General features: G+C 42.4%; 3 protein-coding genes across 7 annotated transcripts; 2 read left to right on the top strand and 1 right to left on the bottom strand.

Moving 5' to 3' along the window:
• Positions 1 to 5,920: 5,920 nt before the first annotated feature.
• Positions 5,921 to 7,317, top strand: LOC105697745 (NADH dehydrogenase [ubiquinone] 1 beta subcomplex subunit 2, mitochondrial-like). Of its 2 annotated transcripts, XM_012421363.2 has the most exons (4): positions 5,921 to 6,120; positions 6,281 to 6,401; positions 6,599 to 6,702; positions 7,152 to 7,317. In XM_012421363.2, the coding sequence occupies exons 1-3, from the start codon at positions 6,023 to 6,025 to the stop codon at positions 6,674 to 6,676; spliced, it is 297 nt and encodes a 98-aa protein (XP_012276786.1). In that variant the 5' UTR covers positions 5,921 to 6,022; the 3' UTR covers positions 6,677 to 6,702; positions 7,152 to 7,317. The 2 variants fall into 2 exon arrangements, with proteins under 2 accessions (XP_012276786.1, XP_012276785.1); XM_012421362.1 differs by lacking the exon at positions 7,152 to 7,317 and having other exon boundaries at positions 6,599 to 6,863.
• Positions 6,859 to 10,778, bottom strand: LOC105697744 (retinal dehydrogenase 1). The gene is made up of 10 exons (XM_012421361.2): positions 10,291 to 10,778; positions 9,213 to 9,317; positions 8,881 to 8,982; positions 8,643 to 8,808; positions 8,232 to 8,536; positions 8,037 to 8,139; positions 7,662 to 7,960; positions 7,331 to 7,539; positions 7,150 to 7,224; positions 6,859 to 7,044 (listed from the first exon to the last, which is right to left on the bottom strand). Exons 1-10 carry the CDS (start codon positions 10,324 to 10,326, stop codon positions 6,972 to 6,974), a joined length of 1,473 nt encoding a protein of 490 aa, XP_012276784.1. The 5' UTR covers positions 10,327 to 10,778; the 3' UTR covers positions 6,859 to 6,971.
• A 509-nt stretch (positions 10,779 to 11,287) lies between these two features.
• On the top strand, positions 11,288 to 23,766 carry LOC105697613. 4 transcript variants are annotated; one of them, XM_023432568.1, is made up of 21 exons: positions 11,288 to 11,491; positions 11,900 to 12,011; positions 12,133 to 12,277; positions 12,395 to 12,476; positions 12,558 to 13,252; positions 13,347 to 13,430; positions 13,504 to 13,576; positions 13,651 to 14,094; positions 14,157 to 14,429; positions 14,579 to 14,883; positions 14,973 to 17,764; positions 18,067 to 19,492; positions 19,554 to 19,719; positions 19,793 to 19,999; positions 20,087 to 20,422; positions 20,497 to 20,859; positions 20,928 to 21,102; positions 21,176 to 21,677; positions 21,745 to 22,429; positions 22,518 to 22,890; positions 22,981 to 23,766. In XM_023432568.1, exons 3-21 carry the CDS (start codon positions 12,193 to 12,195, stop codon positions 23,287 to 23,289), a joined length of 9,375 nt encoding a protein of 3,124 aa, XP_023288336.1. In that variant the 5' UTR covers positions 11,288 to 11,491; positions 11,900 to 12,011; positions 12,133 to 12,192; the 3' UTR covers positions 23,290 to 23,766. The 4 variants fall into 4 exon arrangements, with proteins under 4 accessions (XP_023288336.1, XP_012276503.1, XP_012276502.1 ...); XM_012421080.2 differs by having other exon boundaries at positions 11,849 to 12,011; positions 14,976 to 17,764; XM_012421079.2 differs by having other exon boundaries at positions 11,849 to 12,011.
• Positions 23,767 to 23,802: the final 36 nt, after the last annotated feature.

The raw sequence follows: 23,802 nt of genomic DNA, 5'->3' as shown, positions 1-23,802 counted from the left end.
GGGTACTTACTGATCTGCAAAAAATTGACCAAAGGCTACCCAGGAGTTCTATTATAACCCCTTGGTGGCAATTACAGAAAACTGTCACATTGTAAATCGGAATATTACCATATAAGTGTCTACATCGGAAGAATTTACCAGTCGCGATTATCCTCAATCGAACATTTATTAGGCCACCTCTTCCACTTACAATTTTCGCTTTCAAACAAGTTTCGTGGAAATTAATTGAAATTTGATGGAAGAAAAAAAAATCGACGGTAGGTAGTTGGAAATACGATAAAATCTAGAGGTCGTAAAATATTTGCCATACATTGATCATGGATAACGGGTACGTAATATTCTACAGTTACCACTCGACGATGAAGAAGTGGCGCCATCTTGGAAGTGCAACAAGAAATACTTCAACCTCTCTAAACTTCCTTACCCAATATAATTTTAAGCTAGTGCTGCCTCCTAAAGAAAGCAGCGAGGACCAGGTAGTAAGAAAAATAATTTTTTAAATAAAGAAACGAGATATGTCCAATTAAAAATAATTGCTGCGATTTATGCTTTCCCGGCATAAAGTCGATTGTTTATTTCTGTCTATTCAGTAGCCGAAGAGGTTATAGAATTCCCAGCTACTGTATCAACACTATTTTATTTATGGCACGTTCCAAGATTTTTTTCACGTTGAGAAACAAATCTTTACAATTTGAAACCGAAGAAAATCGACCCTAGAAAACGCTATTCAAGTGGGGGCTAAGGTCGGCCGAGAAAAGAGAAGCTCGTATCGACCCGAGGAAAGGCGAACCAAGACTGCCAGGTTATTACCAACCATAAACCTTTACGAAGCGAAAATATCAAGCATTATCCCTTCAGAGGCAAGCCTCTGTACCATTTAGGTATTTCAGGAGGACAAAAGATCTTGGGACAAACAATTCGCCTCGCCAAAATTGTGTAAGACCGGGCCCAAAACAAAACATTACAAGCCAACGCCATTCACAACTGTGCCTTTCCTAATCCAAGACAAAAAAAAATGCTAGTGGATATTTGTTCTATTTTTATTCTACCTAGTTAAATAAATTCGTATCGAGGCGTCAAGGGAAACTTCGAAACAGGAATCATGGCTGGTTTTTTATGAGGGCTTTATCTTTACTTTTATCATGAGGACGGTAAAAATGGAACAACCGGAACATGCCTTGAATACCGAATTAATTTGATAAGGTCAGTACGTAGTATTTGCGGATTACTGCCCCTAAAGGTAACACATTGCGGGCTTCAAACTGTGGATTTAAAAATGATATAGTCTTTAGATGGAAACGAGAATAAGGGTTAACTTTTGCATGCGGGTGTTGATGAACTAAGTGACTTTTGAAACGGGCCTCATTTTAATTCCATTTGAGTAAACTAGATACTACACATGCTGCTGAACTTGGAGATAAACGTATGTATATAAATGGAGGTTACTATAGACTATGAAAATCAGTGGGACATGACTCCAAACGTGATTTTAACGGTCTTCTCGGCCATGCTCATTCTTGCTGCTATAACAAGTAAGTATCCATCGACATTTGTCATACTTTTGAACTAAGTGAGTGTAATAGATCCTCCTTGCGCATTTCTACAATATTTTGAATGAAAAACCATGAATGTAGGTATTGCCGCAAATGGCTGTTCATCGGACTGGAGAGGAAGCCATGATCACCGAAAAGAACCAGAAAAGATCTCGAGTGGTGTCGAAAAACACGGAAAATTCTGGTTTGACGTAATCGGAGGATTTCTCGGCCCGACGACTACGGAAGTTCCCTTCGATTCCATCGAAGATGACGAACTTCCACCCATCTTCGGGATTATACCAAACCCGCCCAAAATTAAGTCTAACATTCCTGAATAATCGAATTATTAAGAAAATCACATTCCCGGGTAAGAAGTCATACATGAGTACAATTTAACTTCATCGGCCTGCAACGTAGGTACATATATAGACAATAAAATTAAGAATTTAATAAATCCCACGTATCAACAGCTGTGACAACAGCAGTGTCTGGAAATGGCTCCCGATTTATCACCACCAGCGAGATAAGCTCCTGGATTTTATCACGAAAAGGGCGGTGCCCGATTTAGAGTCGTCCACGCAGCAGAAGTCGTTGACTTTTCAGCTGCTAAAATCGCACATAAACAAAGCCATTGCCACCGATACACCGAATAGTCACGTTTACGATGATCCATACAGCGAAACAAATCTTTGTCGTCCTGTCATGTAGGTGAGGAATTTTTTCAGGAATAACGTTAAAAGAGTACTAGCCTGGCTGCGATGGACGAAAATCAGTAGAAGATGAAAACCGGTGAACAGGGTACTGCATCCACTGGTCCTGGCGTTGACTTCTTTCTTCTTTTTTTTTTTTCGTAGATGTCGAATGATTTTAGAGAAAAGAAATACTAGTCGTGGTTACGCCTTCGGTGATTCAGATGACATTGAATATCATATGGCGTTCTTTTATTCCGACGAGACCGATCCGTCACTGATCGCGAGGAGGGACGACCGCCGAAAGAACGTCCGCGATAGAATAGACGGTATTCGTGGTTCCAAGGGTGGTGGTGGTAATGGCGGTAAAGATGGTTCAGTCGGAGGCTGCAGTAGTACGCAATAAAAGTCGTAAAAAGCGGCGTGAGCTTGACGGGAGAGAAAGACACGTCGCGCGGTATCTTTTTCGCCGAAGGGACCTCGGAGGGCGACTTAAAGAACTGAACCCGACTTCCCGATTTTATTGCACCGCCGACCTCCCCGTGGCGGCCAAAAATCCCAATCCTTTTTCTCCGATTTTCATTGTGACGACCATGTGGGCCTTCGGCGTGACCACGGTGAACACGCCGGTAAAGAGAAGCAGTCTTCGGCTAGCTGTCCTACCTCGCGTCACGGTTAGTTATACTCGGATCTGTTTACATTTTCGACCGAATTCGAGTCGATGCCGAATTCCGAGAACGATACCGGTGAATTAAGTCTAGAGCGAACGCAAACAAATTCGGAGTGGGGGGAAACGTCGCTTTGGTCCTCCGGTGTTAAAACTGTATTAATTGTGGAAAGTTCTAGTTGCCGTGCGGAAAATATTCGAAAAAGCCACGCGCTCTTATATCGTGAAATTACTTAGTCTAAACACGACTTAGTGTTACCTTTAACATAACATTCACCCTCTTAAAACGTAACAATTTGCCGAAGTGTTTTAATAATAATTATTTAGAGTGAATTTTAATGTGAGATTCTCCTCTTCTTCCTCCTCGCGAATATCAGCAGATAATATTCTAAGGTGATTGTTCATTTATTTGTTAACGACGGCGAAAGAGACTTCTACCCATTCCATTGTTTCTCAAAAGATCACGTTTCATAGCTAAAAAATTGTTAAATTATCATTAAGGGAATGTTATGTTTACATGTAGTGCTTGGGACATTGAAAACAAGTATTGCTTGCAGAAAAAATATTTAATTGCGTCGGGTTTTTTATTTTGAGTGACATTTTATCCATCACAATGAGTGCCGGTTCATCGATCCGAGGAGGCCGCCATCTTGGCGAGCGAGACGCGCCGTCATTGGATCCTTCCAGAAGGGAGCGGCTCCCCACGCCCCCGGGGCCATGCTGGTTGGGTGCGGCCCGTTGCCATGACAACCGCAGGCTTAGCGGATTGAGAGGTATGAACTCCCTGCCCTGTTGCTTCTTTATTCGCCCCCTGGCGCAGATGGCGCTCTCGATTGGCTCTTTCCGATGTACCGTGCGCGGTTATTGGCCAGCGCGCGCAGCAGCGGATAACGGTACCCGCGCAAGGCATCGGGATGGCGCGGCGAACTCGCAACGTCTCCTACGTGCTGTGAATTCGCACTTGCTCGATTTATTGGTTCGTAAAGACGCGGACCTTGCGTTTTCTGCAGAAATGGGAAGCCGGGCGTGAACGACCGCGCTGGTAGGGCATTTCGCGCACAATAAAATGCCGAGGAAGCCCGAGCCTAAATTGACAAAGGCCGAGAGAAAATATACGGAGAGAAAGAATTTGTTTCATTAAAAAATTATTCCCGTCTTCCATGCGACACAAATCATTGGCAATAAATGTGCCCATAATTATGAAAGTGGTCTAAGTCATATATTTTTTGTTTCGAAATTACATTGAATTAATTTCGTTTGAAATAATATGGCGTGAAATAATTGATGCTCATTTTTTTTTTTAATTTTGACTTCGACCACTTTCATAATTATGGGCACAAATCGAGATGGTATTAAAACAGGGTTTCTTCAACTGATTAGTGAAATATTTTTTCTGTGACTGTCGAGACCGATCAAGTCTATTTTTCATTCTTATCGTCTACATCGGATATTCTTTTTTACTCGCACTTCTTAATACATTATTACCTGCTGTTCCGTACTCGTCATTTCAAGGATTTAGCAATTCTACATCGCTCATACTCGTACGTGATTTCAAACTTAGAAAAGACGATAATAGGAGAAAAATGCGGATCTATTGCGATATTCCTGTAAGTAGAGAACTGAAGTAATCGTAACTTCGTCGCTTTTTGCTTAACTATTCCTTTTTTAACCGTCGACAGTCTTAGCCTCGAATGTAACCTTGCCACGTTTTTGTTTTCAGTTACTTCCTTTAGAAATTCAGAGTTATATAGTATTCAGAGCTGAATATGAAATTCATTTGAGAATATGAAGTTTTTGTAACGAGTAGAATTTTTGGTAAATTTGAATGGCAGCCGTCGTTTCTTTACTCCGCGAAAGAACGGGGCAGGAGGTCGATACTCCGAGTTGAACATGAATTCCATTTAATAATTTGAATTTTTGGTATATTTTAATGGCAGCCGTCGTTTCTTCACTCAGCGAAAGAACGGGCAGGAGGTCGATCTCGCCTCGTACCCCGCGTCGTTCGAGCGCCCCTTGGGAGTTTTCTTGGCAGGCTTAACGGGCCGCTGGCTCGCGAATGCCTCGTAAGAAGTCTTATTAGACGCACCGCGGGGAGAGGTTACGATTCGCGCGCCAATCTCTCACATGCGGTGCGGAGGGTCGCTGCCGGGACGCCGCGGAACCAGTTGCCCCACCATTGGACGCGAAGCTCGTAATTCCGTGGAATCAGCCAATCGGAACGCTCCTCGGCCGACACGTTGCTGCGCGAGGGGACGAGGCTGACAAGCGACCCGGCGATATATCGCGCGCGGTAATGGCGGACATTCTTGGGAGGATCGACTCACCGGGGCCTCCGTCAAATATTAACCACCCCTAAATTCATCTCGTAAAACGGCCCATCTCGTAGAGTCCGATGCGCCGTTATGAGATAACGCATCAGTCGGGAACCCTAACCTTCCGGTCTTGGCTATTAACCCTCTGGAAACGATTTTTCGGACGACATTTACTTCGGAGCATTTGGGAAGGGAAAATGGGAGTACATGGCGGCTGACATGGAAAGGCTGCTAGTGGTAAAGAATTTCCTTTGTCAGTCGCTAGAGAATATGAGTAATGAGGTTTTACTCGGGGTTTTGGGCTGTATTACGTAAATTAAATTATTTACCGTAGATGGCACACATGGGTATGTGTTTCGGTACTATTTATGAACGGTTTAATAAAATACCAGCCTATCACTCTCTTCCCCTCTCCTCTCCTTTCCTTTCCTTTTTCAATATATTTAACGTAATTTATTAAATTCGTAAAAGGTCTCGACGCGCAGCAACCTCCACGTGGTGGGCCTGGGGAATCTGTGACATTTCTTAAAGATAACATTGATCCGCGAATTAACTGCAAAATAAAATTTAATTAAAATTACGTTTCCCTCTCCAAGGAAATAAATCTGAAACGAGGTTCGCTGTGTATGTAATTCTTGGTAGGGGCGACAGATGGCTCCACTTTCGGAATCAACTGTATACGTGTACGGGGAACTCTCTTCAATACTGTGATAGAAATATGTGAAAGATAGGTTATGTTCGTTTCGTAGTGGAATCGGGAAGAATAAAGTTTTGCGGTGGGCAGAGTTTATCCACCTGGTAGGGGTGTTTAACTGAGAAATGTTATTATCTCGAGGTTTAAGCATCTTGAAGTCAACATCCCGTTTGACAAATGGCAATCGAAAAGTTTTACAGCAAATTAAACGAAACAGTCATGAGTAAGTTTTCAATGTTATGTAATAATTTTATTTGGTTTATGGATCGATATCAATGTAATTCATTACTTTTGTATTATTTTTGGCAAGTTTTATGATACATTATTTTTTATGCTGTTTTTATGGCTGTATAAGTACACCTTTAATATGTAGGTGTTTCTAGGTTTACGTATCGCTCTATTCCAAAATATTCCAAAGACCAAATAATTTGGGCAGAGGCACTTGGGGGTATGATGTACTGGTGGATATTCTATAATATGTGGCATGAGTTTGGGCACGTTGTTGTAAGTATACTGTAGTTATTCCACTTAGGTTGATTTTTTTAATTCTTATCATGGGTTACCGATAAAGTGACATTTTGGTAGTTGTTATTAAAATTTACTAATGCCCACTAGAAGAATCGTAAAATATGTGTTAAAGGAACTTGCTCTTAATTTATATTATTAATATTCATTATCGTGACATGATTTTATAATTATAGGGTGAGTTTCCTTATCCAGAACCAAGTAACTGGACGGATGAAGAGCTTGGCATTCCTCCTGACGATACTGAGTTTTGAGCATATTTCTAGTCCGTAGATGCAAGGTAAAATCTTATTATGAAACTTTTATGCCAAACCGTGGAGCCACACAGGGTCTGTGATATGACACCTTAATGAAGACCATTTGTGTAGTAAATTATTATGCAGTAAACACCATTAACGTGTTGCAACTGCAGATTTATATAATAATAAAATATTGATTGGATGTTAGTATCTTTTATTTTGTACGTAAAACATATAAACTTGTTCAATATATATAATGTACATAATAAGGGCATTCATGTTTAACAAAGAATGTAGAAGATAAGTGAATTTAAACATTGAGTTTAGGAATCTTACATCTGATCGTCTTAGTTTCAAGATATTCATTCAGTCCCTCTGATCCCCTGCAAATGAATTAAAAAAGTCATATGTATTCGCCTGTTAACACAATAGAGATTTAAAATAATTAAAGCAATGAGGCAATTTTTTAGCAATTGTGGTTTACTTACAGCTCGCGTCCAATTCCAGATTTCTTAAATCCACCAAATGGGGTTTGTGGAGTTATAGCATCGTAGCAGTTAATCCTGTAATGAAAATATTAATGTACTTAAAATATAATGAATACTCTTATAATATCTTGAAATTACGATTGTAGATAAAAGTTGAAAAAAAAAAAATGCAAAGACGTACCATACGCTTCCAGCCTGTACTGTTTGTGCAAATATAAGAGCCTTATCAATATCTTTAGTAATAATACCGGAAGCAAGTCCATACGATGTAGCATTTGCACGTTCAATAACTTCTTCCAGTGTATCAAATTTCAAAATGCACTGTACAGGACCAAATATCTCTTCTTTCGCAATTTTCATATCATCCGTAACATGGGAAAATATCGTAGGCTTGAACATTAAATTAACGTTTGAACAAATATAATACATAAAAAACAACGATACTTTTTACAATTAACATCAAAACGTCACATTAATTTATATGATATAAGAATAACAAATTTATTATTTACCTTAACAAAGTATCCAATGGTGCCTTCTCTTTCTCCACCTGCTTCCACTATGGCCCCTTCTTTCTTCCCAGATTCAATGTAATTTAATACCTTCTCAAGCATAGCCTGATCAACCTGCGGTCCTTGCGAGTTAGCTGGATTAAACGGATCCCCAACTGTGATTTGAGCCGCCTTTTTAGCGGCACATTTGACGAATTTGTCATAAATATTTGAATGAACAAAAGTGCGCGAGCCTGCGCAACAGTTTTGACCATGGTTTGCAAATATCGCTGAACTGGCGATCTCCGCTGCCTCCTCAACTGGAAAAAAAAAATTTTTTAAGAGCCGCTTATTAATGTTTGAGTACGTAAGAATCATTTCCTAAGATATACAAACCATCAGCGTCATCAAAAATGACAAGAGGACTTTTTCCTCCCAATTCCATGCTGACACGTTTTAAATTACTACTGGCTGCAGCTTGCATGACTTTATGCCCTACCTGTCAATTTACATGTTTTTATGTTTCTCAGTGTTTCTGAATATTTCCTATTTTTTGTCTGTACTGATAAATGTAAAAGTTATGTAAGTAACCTCAGTTGATCCTGTGAAAGCGATTTTGTCAATATCGGGATGTATTGCCAAAGCGGCACCTGCTGTTGGACCGTAACCCGGAACAACGTTGACAACACCAGGTGGAAAGCCGACTTCCTTTGCAAGAGCTGCCGCGTAAAGCGCACTTAATGGAGTTTGCTCTGCAGGCTTTAGAACTAGAGTGCATCCAGCTGCTAAAGCGGGGGCCCATTTCCATGCTAACATTGCCAGCGGATAATTCCATGGTATAATTTGGCCCACTACTCCAACAGGTTCTTTACGGGTCACCGTGAAATAAGGTCCATCTAAAACATGTATAAGTATAATTAATTATTCTCAAGATTTCGTTAAATTGAAATATAAAACAGAAAATATTGGCGAGAAAGTGGACTTAAGGAACAGTTCTTGTACCAGCAGGAATAGTTTCTCCGTGAATCTTATCGCACCATCCAGCATAATAGCGTAATACCGCAATACTACTGTGTACATCGTCGATAGCATTTGAAAACGTTTTCCCGTTATCAAGGGTTTCCACACTTGCAATGTAATCAATATCCCGTTCAATAGCGTCTGCAAGCTGAGGATGAAAAATTAAAAAATATAACAGTCCATCTGGCAGGTGTGGTCCCATGTGAATAATCAGTTGTACCTTCTGTAGAAGTCTTCCTCGTGCAGATGCATCTAAATTGCGCCAAGCTGAACCTCTGGCGAACGCTTTTTTTGCAGCTGCCACTGCCTTATCGATATCCGCCTAAATATAGTCATTAATTTTAGATACCGTGGCGCTTTATCTGTTATCTATTGATTATCATATACGTATTGGTTACATGTAAGATCAGTACAAAATATGGGATATTTTCTATGTTAGGAATTAGCGAAGTTGGATTCCCCGATTTTGAAGTGGATACGTCAATTAATGTTTTCACCATATCGATATCGATCGTGTTAACGATATTATCTGTTATCTACGCGTGGACTCACCTTATCTCCCTCAGAAATGTCCGCAATAACCGAACCATTTGCTGGATTTATAGTAGAAAAGGTCTTGCCGCTTTCTGCATCCAGGAATTCATTATTGATAAATATCTGTGAGAAAAATATATCCTTTTTGTAACATCGTTTATTTATAGCGTCTATTTACGTTCTCGGCTTCAAGATGTTTTGCCTTTAACTTATGCTGATATATGAGTTATTTTTGCACACCCGGAGGTATTACTTATCAGTGTTTATAATTCGATATAAAGTACGTACGTGCATACATAATAATGGTAATGTACGTGTACGTCATTAAGAAAGTTGTTTAACGCGATCCCACAAATCATACACTATCAGGGAGTGAATTCAAGCTGTGAATTATTACGTTTGAGAATTCTCAAGAAATAACGATATTCGCAACATAAATAACCCGTTATTTATGGAATTATCTTGCACGTTAACAATACCGCTTGAAGTAGTTTTTTTTTTTCCCCCATCAAATCATTCATCGGATATAAATTTGAAAATTACGCAAAAAATATACCCTGTATTCGTGGCCCATGATCCGACGAATATTTTGAGCGAGCCGTAATTAAAGTTAATCGAAATTGATAAAATAACGCCAATTCAACGCGTCTTTTCAATATGTAGAATTTAAACCATGAGTTAACTTAATTTCAAGAGCTATAATAATATTCTACGGCTCCTTGTTACGGATACGAAAATGAGTAGTAGCATTCTAACATAATACTCTAGATGACGTGGAAACGGTTACAATTACAATTTTCTGTCAACATTTAATTGCACTCCGTTTGATGTCTGATTATTCAGAATGTTGTGATCCATGCAATTAATGCTTTTTTTCTAGTGGAAAAGACTGGAGTATTTTTTGGTGATAAGGAAAAAAGTTTCCACATAGGAAAAAAAAATGTTTTAATAATTGGTTAATTCAGCAAGTATTTTCCTTGGAGTATATTTTCAAAACCGAAAAATATCGCGTTACTAAAATGACAGATCTCGGAAATGTAGTTACTAAGCGAATTGCACTTGGACAAGATCTGTTATATAAATTAATTCTACTCACCTGAGTATACTTAATCGTTGGTTTCGGATTCGCCATTATTTTATGCGGAAATGTTACTATTAATGCGAGGGAATATTGCAATATGCGAGAGCAAGCGAGAGAGTAAGATAATGTTTGTCACTGGGTCGTAAGACCGACCGAAACTGATTGGTCGGACTGTCTGAATCACTTGTTGACGCAAAAAAAAAAAGAACAAAAAAATACGAAAATGCGCTACCAGCAGCCTTGAAGTCAGCCTTAAAGTCAAATTACGGATGGTGACTCTTATTGATTTATGGTACAACCGTGGATAGTAGAGAGTAGAGACCAGACTATTTTGGCACGAATCTGTTCGTACTCCTGAAAGGCCGTCCTTTTATATTCGCGTTTTATCGAACTTCGTCTCACCGCCTTGCTGGGCTATGATATTTATAAATGAGACCGAGAGAAATTGCTATCGCGGAGAAGTGCTGCCATTAGTTGATTCTGACCCACCTCGTCAGAGATGTCCCGAGACTACGGCTTCTAATATTAGTGAAGCATACGTGCAAAGTGTCGATTTCTTCGCTGGAGTGTGCGAACAATTCCGAATGTAATCTCTTATAGCCGGTCACGACCTCTAAATCTCATCTTGGAAGGACGGAAATGGCTTATATTTGAAAGGAACTTGAAAATGTTTATTTATAGAAAGTAGTGGATACATCAGATATTTGCAATAAATTTGGGGATGTATTGATTTTACGTTATTTCAAATTTTACCGCTTATGTATTATCACCTGCAATGTTGGTAGGTGTTCGATATGTGGACAAGTTTGTAGCGCTGCATTTTCAGCGCGGACGAAAATCAAATTAGGTGCATATATATTAAAATTTGATTAGGTAAGACATGATATTGAAGTTCGGCAAATGGTGCCACACGAGATATGTATAAGCTTCCCGTATCCTCGACGGAGGGCAGCACTGTATGCGATCGGGCAAATCGACTCCATTGCGATCACTCAGTTCCTGCTGTAAATTATGTTCGCGACGAGTTGTGCGAGTGAGTAGAAGGTTTCGCGGTTATATTTCTTTAATTCCAAGTGACTAAAAATCGCGAAGAAAGTGCGAATCGATAAACATTATTAGGTATCTGAGGAAGCGACGTTACGGCAGAGCAGTGGAGGATAGTGGCAAGGTGTTGTCCTCGCTTGTGTATTCGTCGTAGGATGTTCACAGCAGAATGGTAGGATTGCGCCTGTTGGACGCTTCGTGATCTAGTATCGGAATAATGGAGAAAATGTTGAAGCTTTATCGATATTTAGTACTGTTCCTTTGATGGCTTTTCGGACTTACTCGTTTGGGGGGCAGTCACATTTCCGCCAACTTGGTTATGTCAAATGCATTACGTGATTCTTCGTGATCGTAATAACTGTCATTGATAGTAGATTCCTTGGTATATATGCTGCAAACAGAATGGCATGACGAAAGCCTTATACTATATCAACAGGAAAAAATTCAACGTTGATAATTTTAGTCAGAGCTCTCACCGTTTGCACACGTACATCTGTTTCTATCTATACAAGCCTGAATCTGTACTTAGTTTGCTCGGACTACCCAGAGTTTAGCAAGAGTCATTGTTGATTCGCACCAGGATTGGGACCAGAATTTGGACCTGTTGAACGACTCGGCACTCTGCATAATAATCCAGTTGACAGTGGTCGTATGACAGTTTTGGGACCTTCGCTAAGTTTAATCGGTTGCAGGTATTCATTGGCCTACGTATTTTGTCACATTTTTGTGAGATTTAACACTTTTATACAATTAAAGAATAATACTACTAATGATCCATTTTTCATTATGAACAAAAATTGATGCCATAATCAGAAGATAACTGATTATTAAGTGGAAAGTGATTCAGCAGCCCCGGTGGATGTTAATAACGGAATGTCTTTGAATTATCCCGGACAAAGCTCGGAATTACTAGAGCCGAATGTGGTCCCTTTTAATAATGCAAAGGATAGCTTTCCAGGTAAATCGGCACAAAAAATTTCACTCTTCTGTGAAATGTCATTAATGCGATCGTAAGGTTTCTTATGGTACAAGAGCAATTATAATTGATGCTAATACTTCTGGCCATTATTTACAGGCAAACCTCCACCTTTTCCACTTGGAAACTATTGGTATAACTGCCCATTACCTGGTACCATGAATACAGCACCACAAAATCAGTAAGAATAAATATTTTTATTGTGTTCGTACTTTTCAAGTAAATTCTTGCTTTCTGGATATTTTAAATAGAATATGTTTAGGTTTGGAAATATTCCACTCCACAATGCCTCTGTTGGTCCGATGCCTCAGTTCAGTGTGCCACCACCCCCATTACCTGATTCATCAAGCAATATGTATAAAAGGGATTTGCATGTACCGCAGTTTCATAATCTTCAAACAAATGAATTTTCAAATCATGTACCCGTTGCTGCGCAATGTCACAACATCAAAACAGAAAATCCCACTTTCTACAATAACTTAAATACAAATCCTTCAATGACAAGCAATATTGCAAAGAATACCGAATCAGAATCTGTTGAACATACTGAGAATAAACCACAACTAATTGAGACTGAACAAAAAAAGTTAGAAGAAAATGACCCGCTAACTCTACAAATGTCTAAGTGTCCTCCTGAAGAAACAATAACGAATGGAAATGAGACCAGAACAGAAAGTCCCAAAACTCTGAAACCAGTACTTGGAAAAATCCAAGCGAAAAAGCGTTTAATGGCATTTGCTAATAAGTTCGGTATTACTTCGAAGTTTCAAAAACCTAAAAAAATTGGAGATGTAAAACCAGTTTCTACTGAAGTAGTGAGGAATAAAACTAGATCGACCGATCCAGCTAAAGCATTACTTGATGAATTAAATGATGCTAAATTAAAAATTGAGTCAACTTTACAAGCTCAGGAGCAGCAAAGTAGCTCTGGTAGTGGCTATAGAAAGAAACGACCAGGTATGTAACGCATTCATTCATATTACATGACATTTCGTTTATGTCTAACATTTAAGTAAAGTATTAATTCTTTTTTTTTTTTTTTTAATTTCAGTTGATGAGAGAATCTTGGCTATAGAAGAAATTGTTCGAGAGGAATCCATGAATAAGTTGTTCCTAAGTCGTGGCTTTATGCAAGGTATATCAGTGATTAATGTACCAGTATTCATATTTTTCATTGTTTTTAATAATATAATTAATATAATTTTCAGATTCCAAAAATGCTCGTATGGATGGTAGAGATTCAGGTGGAAAATTTGTCAACTCTAGAAAATTTGCGGAACGGTATTTATACGGTGTTCAATTATCATAAAATAGTATTGTTAATTTTTTTATACTAATTAGTATGTATTTCACAGGAGGCGGCAAAATAGTAGAGAACGGAGGGCATATCGTGGAAGCAAAGGTGATCGAGAGGACAGAGAGAGAAATGGTAGTAGAGATTACCATAGATTATCTTCTGAAAAGGACTATAGAAGAAAGGACAGAGATAGAAAAGAAGAAAGATCCAAAAGAACGGATATGAAGGATTCCATGAAAGATAAAGAAAATGATAACTCAAAGGAAAAAGAGAAAGACAAACTAAAGGAAAGAGAACCTGACAACTTGAAAGAAAGAGACAGAGAACGTGAAAGATCAAAGGATCAAGAAAAGGAAAGACTAAAGGATAAAGACAAAGAGGAAGAAAAGGAAAAGGAGAAAGATTTAGTAAAATATGATTCCTGGATCGAATTGAAGAAAGCTACTGAATCTGTTGATATAATTCGGCGACAAGAAAATTTGGATCGCTCAGTAAAAAATAGGTACGACAAAAATTTTGCTTAAATATTTTTATTATTTAATACACGTGTTTAAAATCTTTTAGGACTGCAGAGGACTACGCTCGTCATTTAGCACAAATGTTAATGCTACGGGATTACCGAATGAAACGTCGTTCATTCATCGGCCTGAGTATCGAAGGTCCAAAAGAGTATCCCCCGGAATCAATAAAAGTAACAAAGAAGGGCAAAAGTCCTCCAGTACTTTACTGCGAGAATCCACGTATTTCTCTTTTTCTGAATTGTCAACAAATCCTTCAAGCGGTAACACCTGGACGCCGGGAACGAATAAAAGACATATGTGAGCCAACACAAACAAGGTTTGTCTTAAAATTTATACAAATATCTCGTTTGCTTACGCGCCTTTTTGAATACCGAGTGTCATTTGCGATTCATAATTTTATGACGTGTTGAACATTTAGTATAAAAAGGCACGGTATTTTATAATGTCAGCTTCATTTAATTACAGAAAACTCGACGAAGAAGATGATATAGAAGATACTCAAGTGCACTCTCGAGCGTGGTACAGCAGAATACGTGATTCGACAAGCTTAAGATCACCCAGTGAGCTACTTGTACCCCAGTCATCAAGAGACGCTGTATGGATTCCGAAGTCAAAATGGGACAGCGAAGATGATGCTTCTCCACAATGTGATAGCGACATGCAAAAGAAACTAGGGGAAAGAAATGAAATATATAAGGAAAAATTGGAAAAGTCAGAACCGCAAGCGCTTTTAATCCCTAACACTATCCCGGGAGTCGACAAGCCAGACCGTAAGTAATATATCTCCAATGGTAGTGGAATTGTGTCTTACTCGATAAATTCAAAGAGATCATTGTTTTTTTTTTTTTTTTTTTTTCAGCAGCTCGCGGCATTCTATTCAGAGGAGATGAGGCTGCGGAGAAGATATCGAGGACCTCTTCCGTCGTTGGCAGTGAAAAGGGTGACGAGAAACTTGCTTCGGAATACGAACAATTTATGCGTATGGTTAGCAGCGAAGTTCCCGAAACGGTTACTCCCGTAGGTGGCAAAGCCATGTCATCTTCCTCGTCTTCGCCCTCGTCCTATTCATCGTCGTCTTCAACGAGTTCTTCTTCCTCCTCTTCCAAGAACAGTTCAGATGAAGTTACGTCACCTTCCACCTACCACGAATTTAATCTCGAGAACTTTTTACATCCAAAACGTTTCGCGATCCCGGAAGCTCTGGCCACGATTGCCGATGAGTCGCTGAGTAAGGAAAAAGAATTAACAGCCAGAACGGTACAGCAACTTCAGGCCGGCCAGGAAAACGAAGAGTCCTTAAGCACTGTGCCGTCATCAAGGGCAAGCGATTCGCAGAAGCAATTGAGTAAGGAAGACGGAGAAAAGTTATTAGAAAATAGTAGGCGTAAGAAGGTCGAGGAGAAGATTCAGGTGCAAAAGCATAAACGAAGGAAATCCGACGATTCTTTTTCGATTCCGAGCGATTGGGAAAACGTTAGAATTAAAGTGGAGATGACTAGCGATGAAGCCAACGCGGATGCGAAACATACTCGTAAACGAAGGAATCGCAGGAAAGAAAAGAGGGTAAGATCGAGCACGGAATCCTCGACTACGTCCTCGAATTCGGACGACTCTGAAGAGAGAAGTAAAAAACGTGTGAAGAAACGAAAGGTGTCTAAAACTAAGGAGTCCAGCTCGGAGTCTAGCGATAGTAGTAGCAGTAGCTACTCTTCCAGTGCAGAACACGTTCGGAAGAGAAAACGCAGGAAAAAGAGCGATAACTCCCGGAAAAGCCGAGGAAGTAGTGGGAAGAGTCGTAAGAAACGTAAACGAGCCCGGGATTCTGATTCCAGTTCCACGGATTCTCATAAAAGTAAGAAGAGAGATAAAGCCGGAAGGGAAAATATCAAGATTAAGAAAGAGGTCGAGGTGGAAGAAAAAAGGTCTCAAAGAAGTAAAGCTGTGCCCGAACCGGCAAGAGTTGAAATTCATTCTATTAAAGACGTGCAATCCGACACGTTTGAAAGGGATAAATCCGAAGAAATGAGGATCGCGAGAACGGTGGAGGATGAAGTGAAAAGGTCGTCTCAGCAGTCTTTAAGGCGACAACGATTAAATTCAGGTGATCGCGAAAACTTCCCTCTGGAATGGAACAAGGAAATCGAAGTACCGGCTCCCTTCACCAAAAGCATCTCTGTAGCGAAAAGCCAAAGTTCGTCCACGCAAATTGTTGAAAGACTGGAGGACTCTAAGGCGAAGTCTAATCGCTCCGAGGCGGATTGTTTAGTGAACGAAGCTTGGGAAAGATCCAAGATAGAGAAACAGATCATCGAGCGGGGAGATCAAGACATGAAATCCGTGAAAAAATCGGACGAAACGTCGAGGCACTCCAATTCGGAATCCCTCGTCGAGGAAATTCGAGAAAAGCGAGCCGTTGATCAGGCGAACACCGAAGAATGGGAAAGGCACAAATTCGAGGGAGAACCTGAAAACAGCGAAAACGACTCCAGTAGTTCTAGAAATAGGAAGAAAGGAAAGCGGAAAGGTAACGAGAAGCCAGAAATGTTCCTTGACTGGGAGAAGGACGAAATGTGTCACAAGGATAAGCATGCTAAGCGCGAAAAGGATAAGAAGAAACGCAGGACAAGGGACAGCTGGACCGAGAATGAATTCGACACTTTAAATGTACCATCTTTAACGCAACTGGAAAGGGCTGATAGCAAGGTCGAAAGAGACCCGATATCTATGTTGGACGATTGGGAGGTGGACAGTCTGGAGGCCCTAAAGGATTCGCGTCTGACCAGCAGAAAAAAATTAGACGAACCTGAAAGTATTAAAAGGTTCGAGAAGAAGGTGAGATACGACAGCAAAACGGACACTTACATCGCAGTGGAGGAGAAGGCCAAGTCTGAGAGTGCCAGACGAAAGTACCCCGACGCGTTCCGCAAATGCGCTATCAGAATCTGGGAAGAGGAGCAGGAGGAGGGCGATCGCGAAGAGATGATGCTGATTCAGGAGAAGAAATTAAAATCCCGAAGGGAAGACGTCGACTCTGTAAGTTTAGATATCCCTAAGGAAATTATTAAGGATGAAAAGGAGTCCGATAATAAGAGCGAAAAGGTGCATCACCGTGACGAGATGGATCCCTTTGAGGCTGCGGAGTGGAGTTCCGTGGAAAAGGCTGAGGTCTTGATTCCCAGGTCGTCGAAAACGGGAACCGAGTCCAGAAAATCCGCTGCCGACAGGAAAAGCCGGTGGGACGTCGAGGATGTCAAAAGTCCTGCCGTTAGCGAGGAATGGGAGACCGTTAAGGAAAGGATGAAGGTTGCACCTATCTCCTCGGACCAACTCGAGGTTGCCAGCGGGTGGTCGGACATCTTGAATATCAATAAGTCAGCTGATGTTAAAAGAATTAAAGAGGACACCGAAATTGAACGTTCCGTGACCAGCGATGATAGCAGAAAGTCAGTCCTGTCGTCTAGTTTTTCATTTTTATCTAAAGAGGACATATCTGCAACAATTGCGTTCGCAAACACTGGAACAGAGTCTAACGAGATGAAATTCTGCGAGAAGCTCATCATCGAGGAACCTGAAGCTGTTGCGCGTTTGAGAAGACAACATGTCGAGCTGTACAGTCCTGGTTCTTCGGCTCATTCCCAGAGATCTGAAGAAGTAAGTTTTGTTACGTTTATTCTAGCAGCTGTATTAAACTAAAGCGGTCTAAAGCTACAGTTTAGGTATAAATCGACCTTTATGTCAGTTCTTGTTCATAGAAAACAATGCACCTGTACGCTCGCCAATCAGCATCGATTTTCATGAGCTCTGTTCACGTACCTTCGATGACATATAGGTTTGAGTGATATCAAAATGAGTCGATATAAGGTGTCTTTGATAGCGATAGTGATGAAGCGAATCATTTATTCTTGTTATTAATTATAGCTATAATTATGACTCCCGCTTCTTTTTTTTTGCAGGATGCTGACGCATGTGTACGAGTCAAGTCTAAAAAGGGCAAACGGTCTAGGTTAGTCGAGATAATGGACGAGACGTCGGTTTGCGATATACCCTTGCCGAAAGAACAGTTTCCTGGAGATATACTGGCGCCCCAAGATTCACGTAATGCAGAAACAGAATCTCATAGTAAAGAAAGTTTGACGGATAAGAGCTCCGAAAGAACGACCAACTCCGAGGACGCGGTTTCCGAGACCTGCCTTTCGAAGGAAAGACAAATGGACATATTCATAGATTACGAGCTGGAGGAATTGAAGCCTTCCCCTCGCGAGAAAGACGTTATTACGGACGAAGCCGACGATACCTCTAGTTCCTCGAAGAAGGAAGGAAACGACGGCGGAATGTCAGCTCTGAAACTAATTCCAAATCAACTTTTACTTCGACGTACCAACAGCTTACCAACTAAACGACCTGGAGAGCTGGTAGCTATAGAACCCGACACAAGTGCTTCACAACGGTCCACGATATCTTTCAAGATCAACAGGAAGACCATCCAAGGAACAGTTCACGAAGACAGCAAGTTGGACGAAAGCGTAGCAGAGGAGGAAGAGAAGGAACCCGAACAAGCTAAGAAGGCCGAATTATTCGTTGAGGAGGAAGAAGAGGACGACGACGAGTACGAGTCAGAAAATGACGATGAAGATGACGAAGACGACGATGAAGACGACGACGATGACAATGACGAAGAGGAAGAGGACGAGGAAGAGGAAGCTATCGAGGAGAAACAAAAGAAAGAAAAGATACCTCGTCCTGAAATCGACCTCGCAGATGTCCTAGAGACATATTCAACAACTGAGAGGTTCGGTGATTCCACGTTCCTCGACAATAGGAGGGAAGAAAGTCGCATCGATCAGGACATTGGCGAAGCGATGAATATAGAGCCGCCAGTGATTTTCGAAAAGCCAAAATCAAAGGAGGAGCAGCAGAGCAGTCCTGTTAGGAGATTGAAAGATGACGAGCCGGAAGATTGGGATGACGAGGATCAAGGTAGGTCTACGCCTAGGAATGCTACGTATGCAGAGTTGAAATCCTCGGCAGAGAGGGTAGAAAGGAAGTACGACCGTCGAAATTCGAAGATTTCTTGTGCCGAACCACGTAAGTACCCCAGCCCATCTACCGGGCGTGGCAGAAGAAAGCGAAGCGACAGTCCGAATATATTGCGAGAGAGGGAAACTAGCAGAAGTCGCAGCGACAGTCGCAGCTTCAGCAGAAGCCGAAGTAAGAGTCCCAGAAGACGGGAGGAAAATGCAGCTGCCGCTGGTCGAGATAGAGACAGAGAGAGGAAGAGATTGGATGAAGATCGATCCATCAGATCTAAGTATCCCGATCAGAAGAAAGAGAGAAGCTTGCGAAGTCCACCCCGACATTCCGGATATTCGTCCGCTAAAGGTAAATTTTCTTGTAAACTCGGCAATAGAATTTTACCCGTAAAATTTTTAATATTTTATAGATGAAGAGAGAAAACGCACAGACGCTGTGAGCAAGACTGGTCGTGATCGTACCAGAAGAAGATACGACGACAGGTCTAGAGAGAGAGATAGGGAAAGGAGGTCCTACAACCCCATTGAGATGCTGCGAGAGAGAAGCCTAGATTCCGAGAGATATCGAACACCAGGGTAAGGGTTATATTTTAGGTCGTCAACTGTTAACGGTACCGTTCGTATCCTAATGAACTGTATTTATTAAAAGACGCAGAGAAAGGGGAGAAGAAGACAGACTGCTTTGGCAATCCGAAGAGGAAGTGGGTCCTCGTGACAACAGCGAGATGGGTTACGGACCCTGTAAAGATTTAGATATAGACTACGATGATAGGTCATATTGTCGAGACGAGAGTCTCGAGAGGGACATTACCGAAGGCCCGCTACGAAACGAATTTTCTAGTAGACGCAGAAGGAGGTAGAAAATTCACATACGATATTTTATTTCTGTACCTATTTTGGAAACTATTTTTAATTTAATTAACAATTAATCATCGTTAAATAGTAGGGGAAGAATGGACGAGAGACCTTCGAGAGGCTGGGAAAAGGACAGGGAAAGGTCTCCTTGTCAAGACCGCGCGAGGCCAGGATCCTCGGCGTCGTCGACGTCCATAAGGAGGTCAAGGGAACAAATCTACAAACGGTCGAAGTCACCGCCACGACGGCGATCTCCAGGCCGTCAACCTGCGGATCGCTGTGGTAGATTCGAATCGAAATCCAGATCGAGATCCAGATCGCGGTCGTGGTCAAGGTCCAGATCAAGATCTAGGTCCAGGTCGAGATCCGGAGCCAGGAGTCCTGAGCGAACCTTAAGGTCTATGGAGCGTCGTCGACGCTCCAGGTAAGTAGCAGAGGAAGGCAGCCATATTCACGACGAGCGGTAAAATATTAATATATATGCATATCAATTCATAGGTCACTTTCCCCGTCGAAAATCAGAGGTGGCAGCGACAGTGATAGGTCCAGAACTGGCATCGAGGAAAGGGATACCAGGAGAATTGAAAATATAGTCGGTACCGCAGGTGCTGAGCGGGGCAGACGAATAGAGACAATTCAAACCGTGACTTCGTCACCTGCCATCTCGACAAATACGGCCATTCATGACTCGGAAATGCTTCCCAACGAAGACACCGTCGGCGGTGATAACGTTGCTGCGTTCAGATACTCGAATGAAAATGCCGGTGGAAATGAGTATTACTACTACTCAGGAAACAATCTCACGTATCCACCGCGCATCGATGAAACTGCATCTCCCAAACGCCTATCCTTGGACGACAGGTACGTGTCAATAATTACGGGACTGTCTTTTTATCCTTGAACATAAATTAAAGGCAGTCCGATATCAGGTTGGAACTGGAATTGGGGATCAAAAAGCAAGAAGGCGGCGCGAGCGAGTACAATCAAGAGGGATTCTCGGCAGATACCGTCTCGTACACGGCATCTCCCAGCTCGACGTCCTTACCACCCTTACAACATCAACAGCAACGACTCTATCACCGCCAACAACCTACCGTTCTTCAAGTACGTCAAATCACCTACCACCTACATGACTCGATGCAGAAATCCGGACTTAATTGGGAAACTGATGTTCTAGGTTGGAAACGTCTTGCAAGTCGTCCCTGCGGATTTTGTGGAAGCAGCTTCGGTAGTAAGCGCTCACGGTGAGAACGTACCACCACCCGCTCCTGTTAGTCATGCATCGACCCGGGTGGTTCGAGTAGGGAACGTTCTTCAAGTTGTGCCCACCGCGACGTTGGACTGGAGCGGGGTAACGAATGCACCTGCTGTCGAGCAACAAGTGGTCGCTGCACCGTTGCATCGTTACCCCAGTGGGAGCGTCCCCGCTTTGCCTCCACCTGCGGTGGGCATCAGCACCTCTGCGCCTGTAACCGTTTCCACTTCTGCTACCCCTTCAGGTTCCATCCCCGTTCCTGTGCCGATAGTATCCCCGGTGGAGATTGCACCCTCTGTGCCCGTTCCTCTTTCGGTCCCTGTTCCAATACCTGTGCCCGTTCCTCTGCCGGTACCGATGGCGGTTCCCGTACCCACACCGGTAGCAGCGCCGGTATATCCGAAAGTGGAAGTTGTGGTGCGAGGTAAGTTCATCTATAAATTTTTATCAAGTCCGAGCGATACACTCCAAATAATCCCTTCATCCTTTAGAGCCTACGATCCAACCGGTCTATGACTATGGAGCAATTCTAGAAGCGCGTCGAAAGGAGCGGGAAGAGCGGAAGAAGGAAAAGGAACGTCGACGAGCCGAGAAGGCGAAACGTCGAGAGGAACGCGTCCTTCGTAAGAGCGCCATTCGACAACCCGAGAGCACGAGGGTCCCATTGGGGCCACCTTCTCGACGACGAATTTCCTTGTACTCGGAGCAGGCTCGCGTTCCTCCTATTCCGGTTCCTACGAATGTCCTATCGGCGAGTCCTTCGGTGCTCAATGTCGAAGAACAACCGGTAGGTCGGCTCAAACAACGAAAGGACCTCGACAAGGTTGCGACTGTGCGCGAAGTAGAGGAGACTCCGGTTGTGAATACAGAGGTCGAGGAGGAGGAAGAGGAGGAAGGACCGGAAGCCGAAGTGGAAGCTGACGAGGAAGAAGAAGAGCCGGAGGAAGAGGAAGAAGATGGCGAAGAGGAGGAGGACGAGGACGAAGACGAGGAGGAGGAAGAATCTGCTGGGAGGGAACGAGTTGCGGCGCCTCCAGAAATTAGGGAAAACGTACCGGAAGAGACACTTAGCGTCTCGGTAGAAAAGGAGAAAGACCGAACACCGGCGTATCTAAGCTCCTGGCCGCTGTTACCTCCCGCGCCTATCAAAGGAATCCTCGTTTCTCCGGGATTCGGGTTAGTAATGCCGCATTTAAAATTCACATTGTATGATAACGTTGTTTCCAATTTCCGCGTTTGCGTAACTGAGCCACCATCATTCCAGGTTCGATAATTTAACTAACGGCAGTGCGGGCGAGTTGTCCGAGGAGGAGGATCTGCGAGCCGAAGAGAAGGTCGAGTCGTCTGTACAAAGCGAGCTGAAGGACGACATTACTCGAGACTGGGACAAGAAGCAAACATCTTCGCTCAAACCTAATCGAAGACGAGGTAAGAAATCCGTTCAGTTCGCCGATGGAGTCAGACCTGGAGAAGGTACAAGCCCGAGCGGTGGCGAGGGCGACATGCCTTCCCCTCCACCTCCAGTACCTGGACACTCGCACCTCAGAGACGGTATCCGCGACGTCACCAAGAAGATCAGGAAAAGTAGGAGAAAACAGAAGAGGATGAAGCAACCGAAGACTAAGAAGAAAGTCAAGGTACGATATTTCTTTTTTTTTTTCCTCTTGCTCTCAGCACACTACCGTGTCAGTAGCCACGTTGTTCCGAATATGCTCTCTCTGTTACAGGTGAAGATAATCAAACTGAAAAAACCTAGAATAACCCCGTTAACCGCAATGATGTTGGACGACTCCGACGACATGGATGACCGCTCGCCACCTCCACCCCCGCCGGGATCCCCACCTCCTCCTGATCAGTGGCCGAGCTACCTTGCAGCCTATAATGCAACCGTGCACACCATCGAACCCACGCACTCGCAGGTGCAACTCTCTCCCACCAGTGGCCCCGTCCAAGCGACGCCACCTCCGACGCCGTTGCCCCTACTGGTTCCCCCACCGCCTCTGAACTACACGATACAACCGTGCAACAAAGTCTAGCGATCGAGTCCTTGTACATGAGTGACAAGCCTTCCCTATCTCGTCGTCTCGGCGTATCTGAAAACGCTACACGATGGTGGATTATAGAACAGTTTGTGGATCGCTAAAACGGCATACATTAGATGCGTGAGATGTATGCGCGTGACGGCTGATCTGTCCGAGGAACGGTTCGGCATTGTTAAATCGTACACGTCAAGGGGCATAACTAAAGCGACATTGAGCAATCGCCGAGGCGTATAGATTTTTCTTTTTTCCGACTTTTGTACATACATAACATCGTTTTTAGTAAGTGTTTGTCGAAACGGCGTTGCGACTGACAAGAACTTTAGTGCAATCGAAGCACTGGGCGAATCCGCGGTTCAACAGCGGTATAATGCTTCTTCGTTCTTACGCAAACCGGAGAATATAGAAACCGTATCGAGCGTGTATGCACGTGTTATCTATTATTATTAGTAATTATTATTATTATTATTATTACGATCATTGTTGTTATTATCTTTGTTTATTTATATA

This window comes from Orussus abietinus, unplaced genomic scaffold (genome assembly GCF_000612105.2).
Source record: "Orussus abietinus isolate OABI.00-Male unplaced genomic scaffold, Oabi_2.0 scaffold25, whole genome shotgun sequence".
Lineage (NCBI taxonomy): Eukaryota > Metazoa > Arthropoda > Insecta > Hymenoptera > Orussidae > Orussus > Orussus abietinus.
The sequence above is the reverse complement of the archived record's forward strand: the minus strand, read 5'-3'. Positions and strand labels throughout refer to the sequence as shown.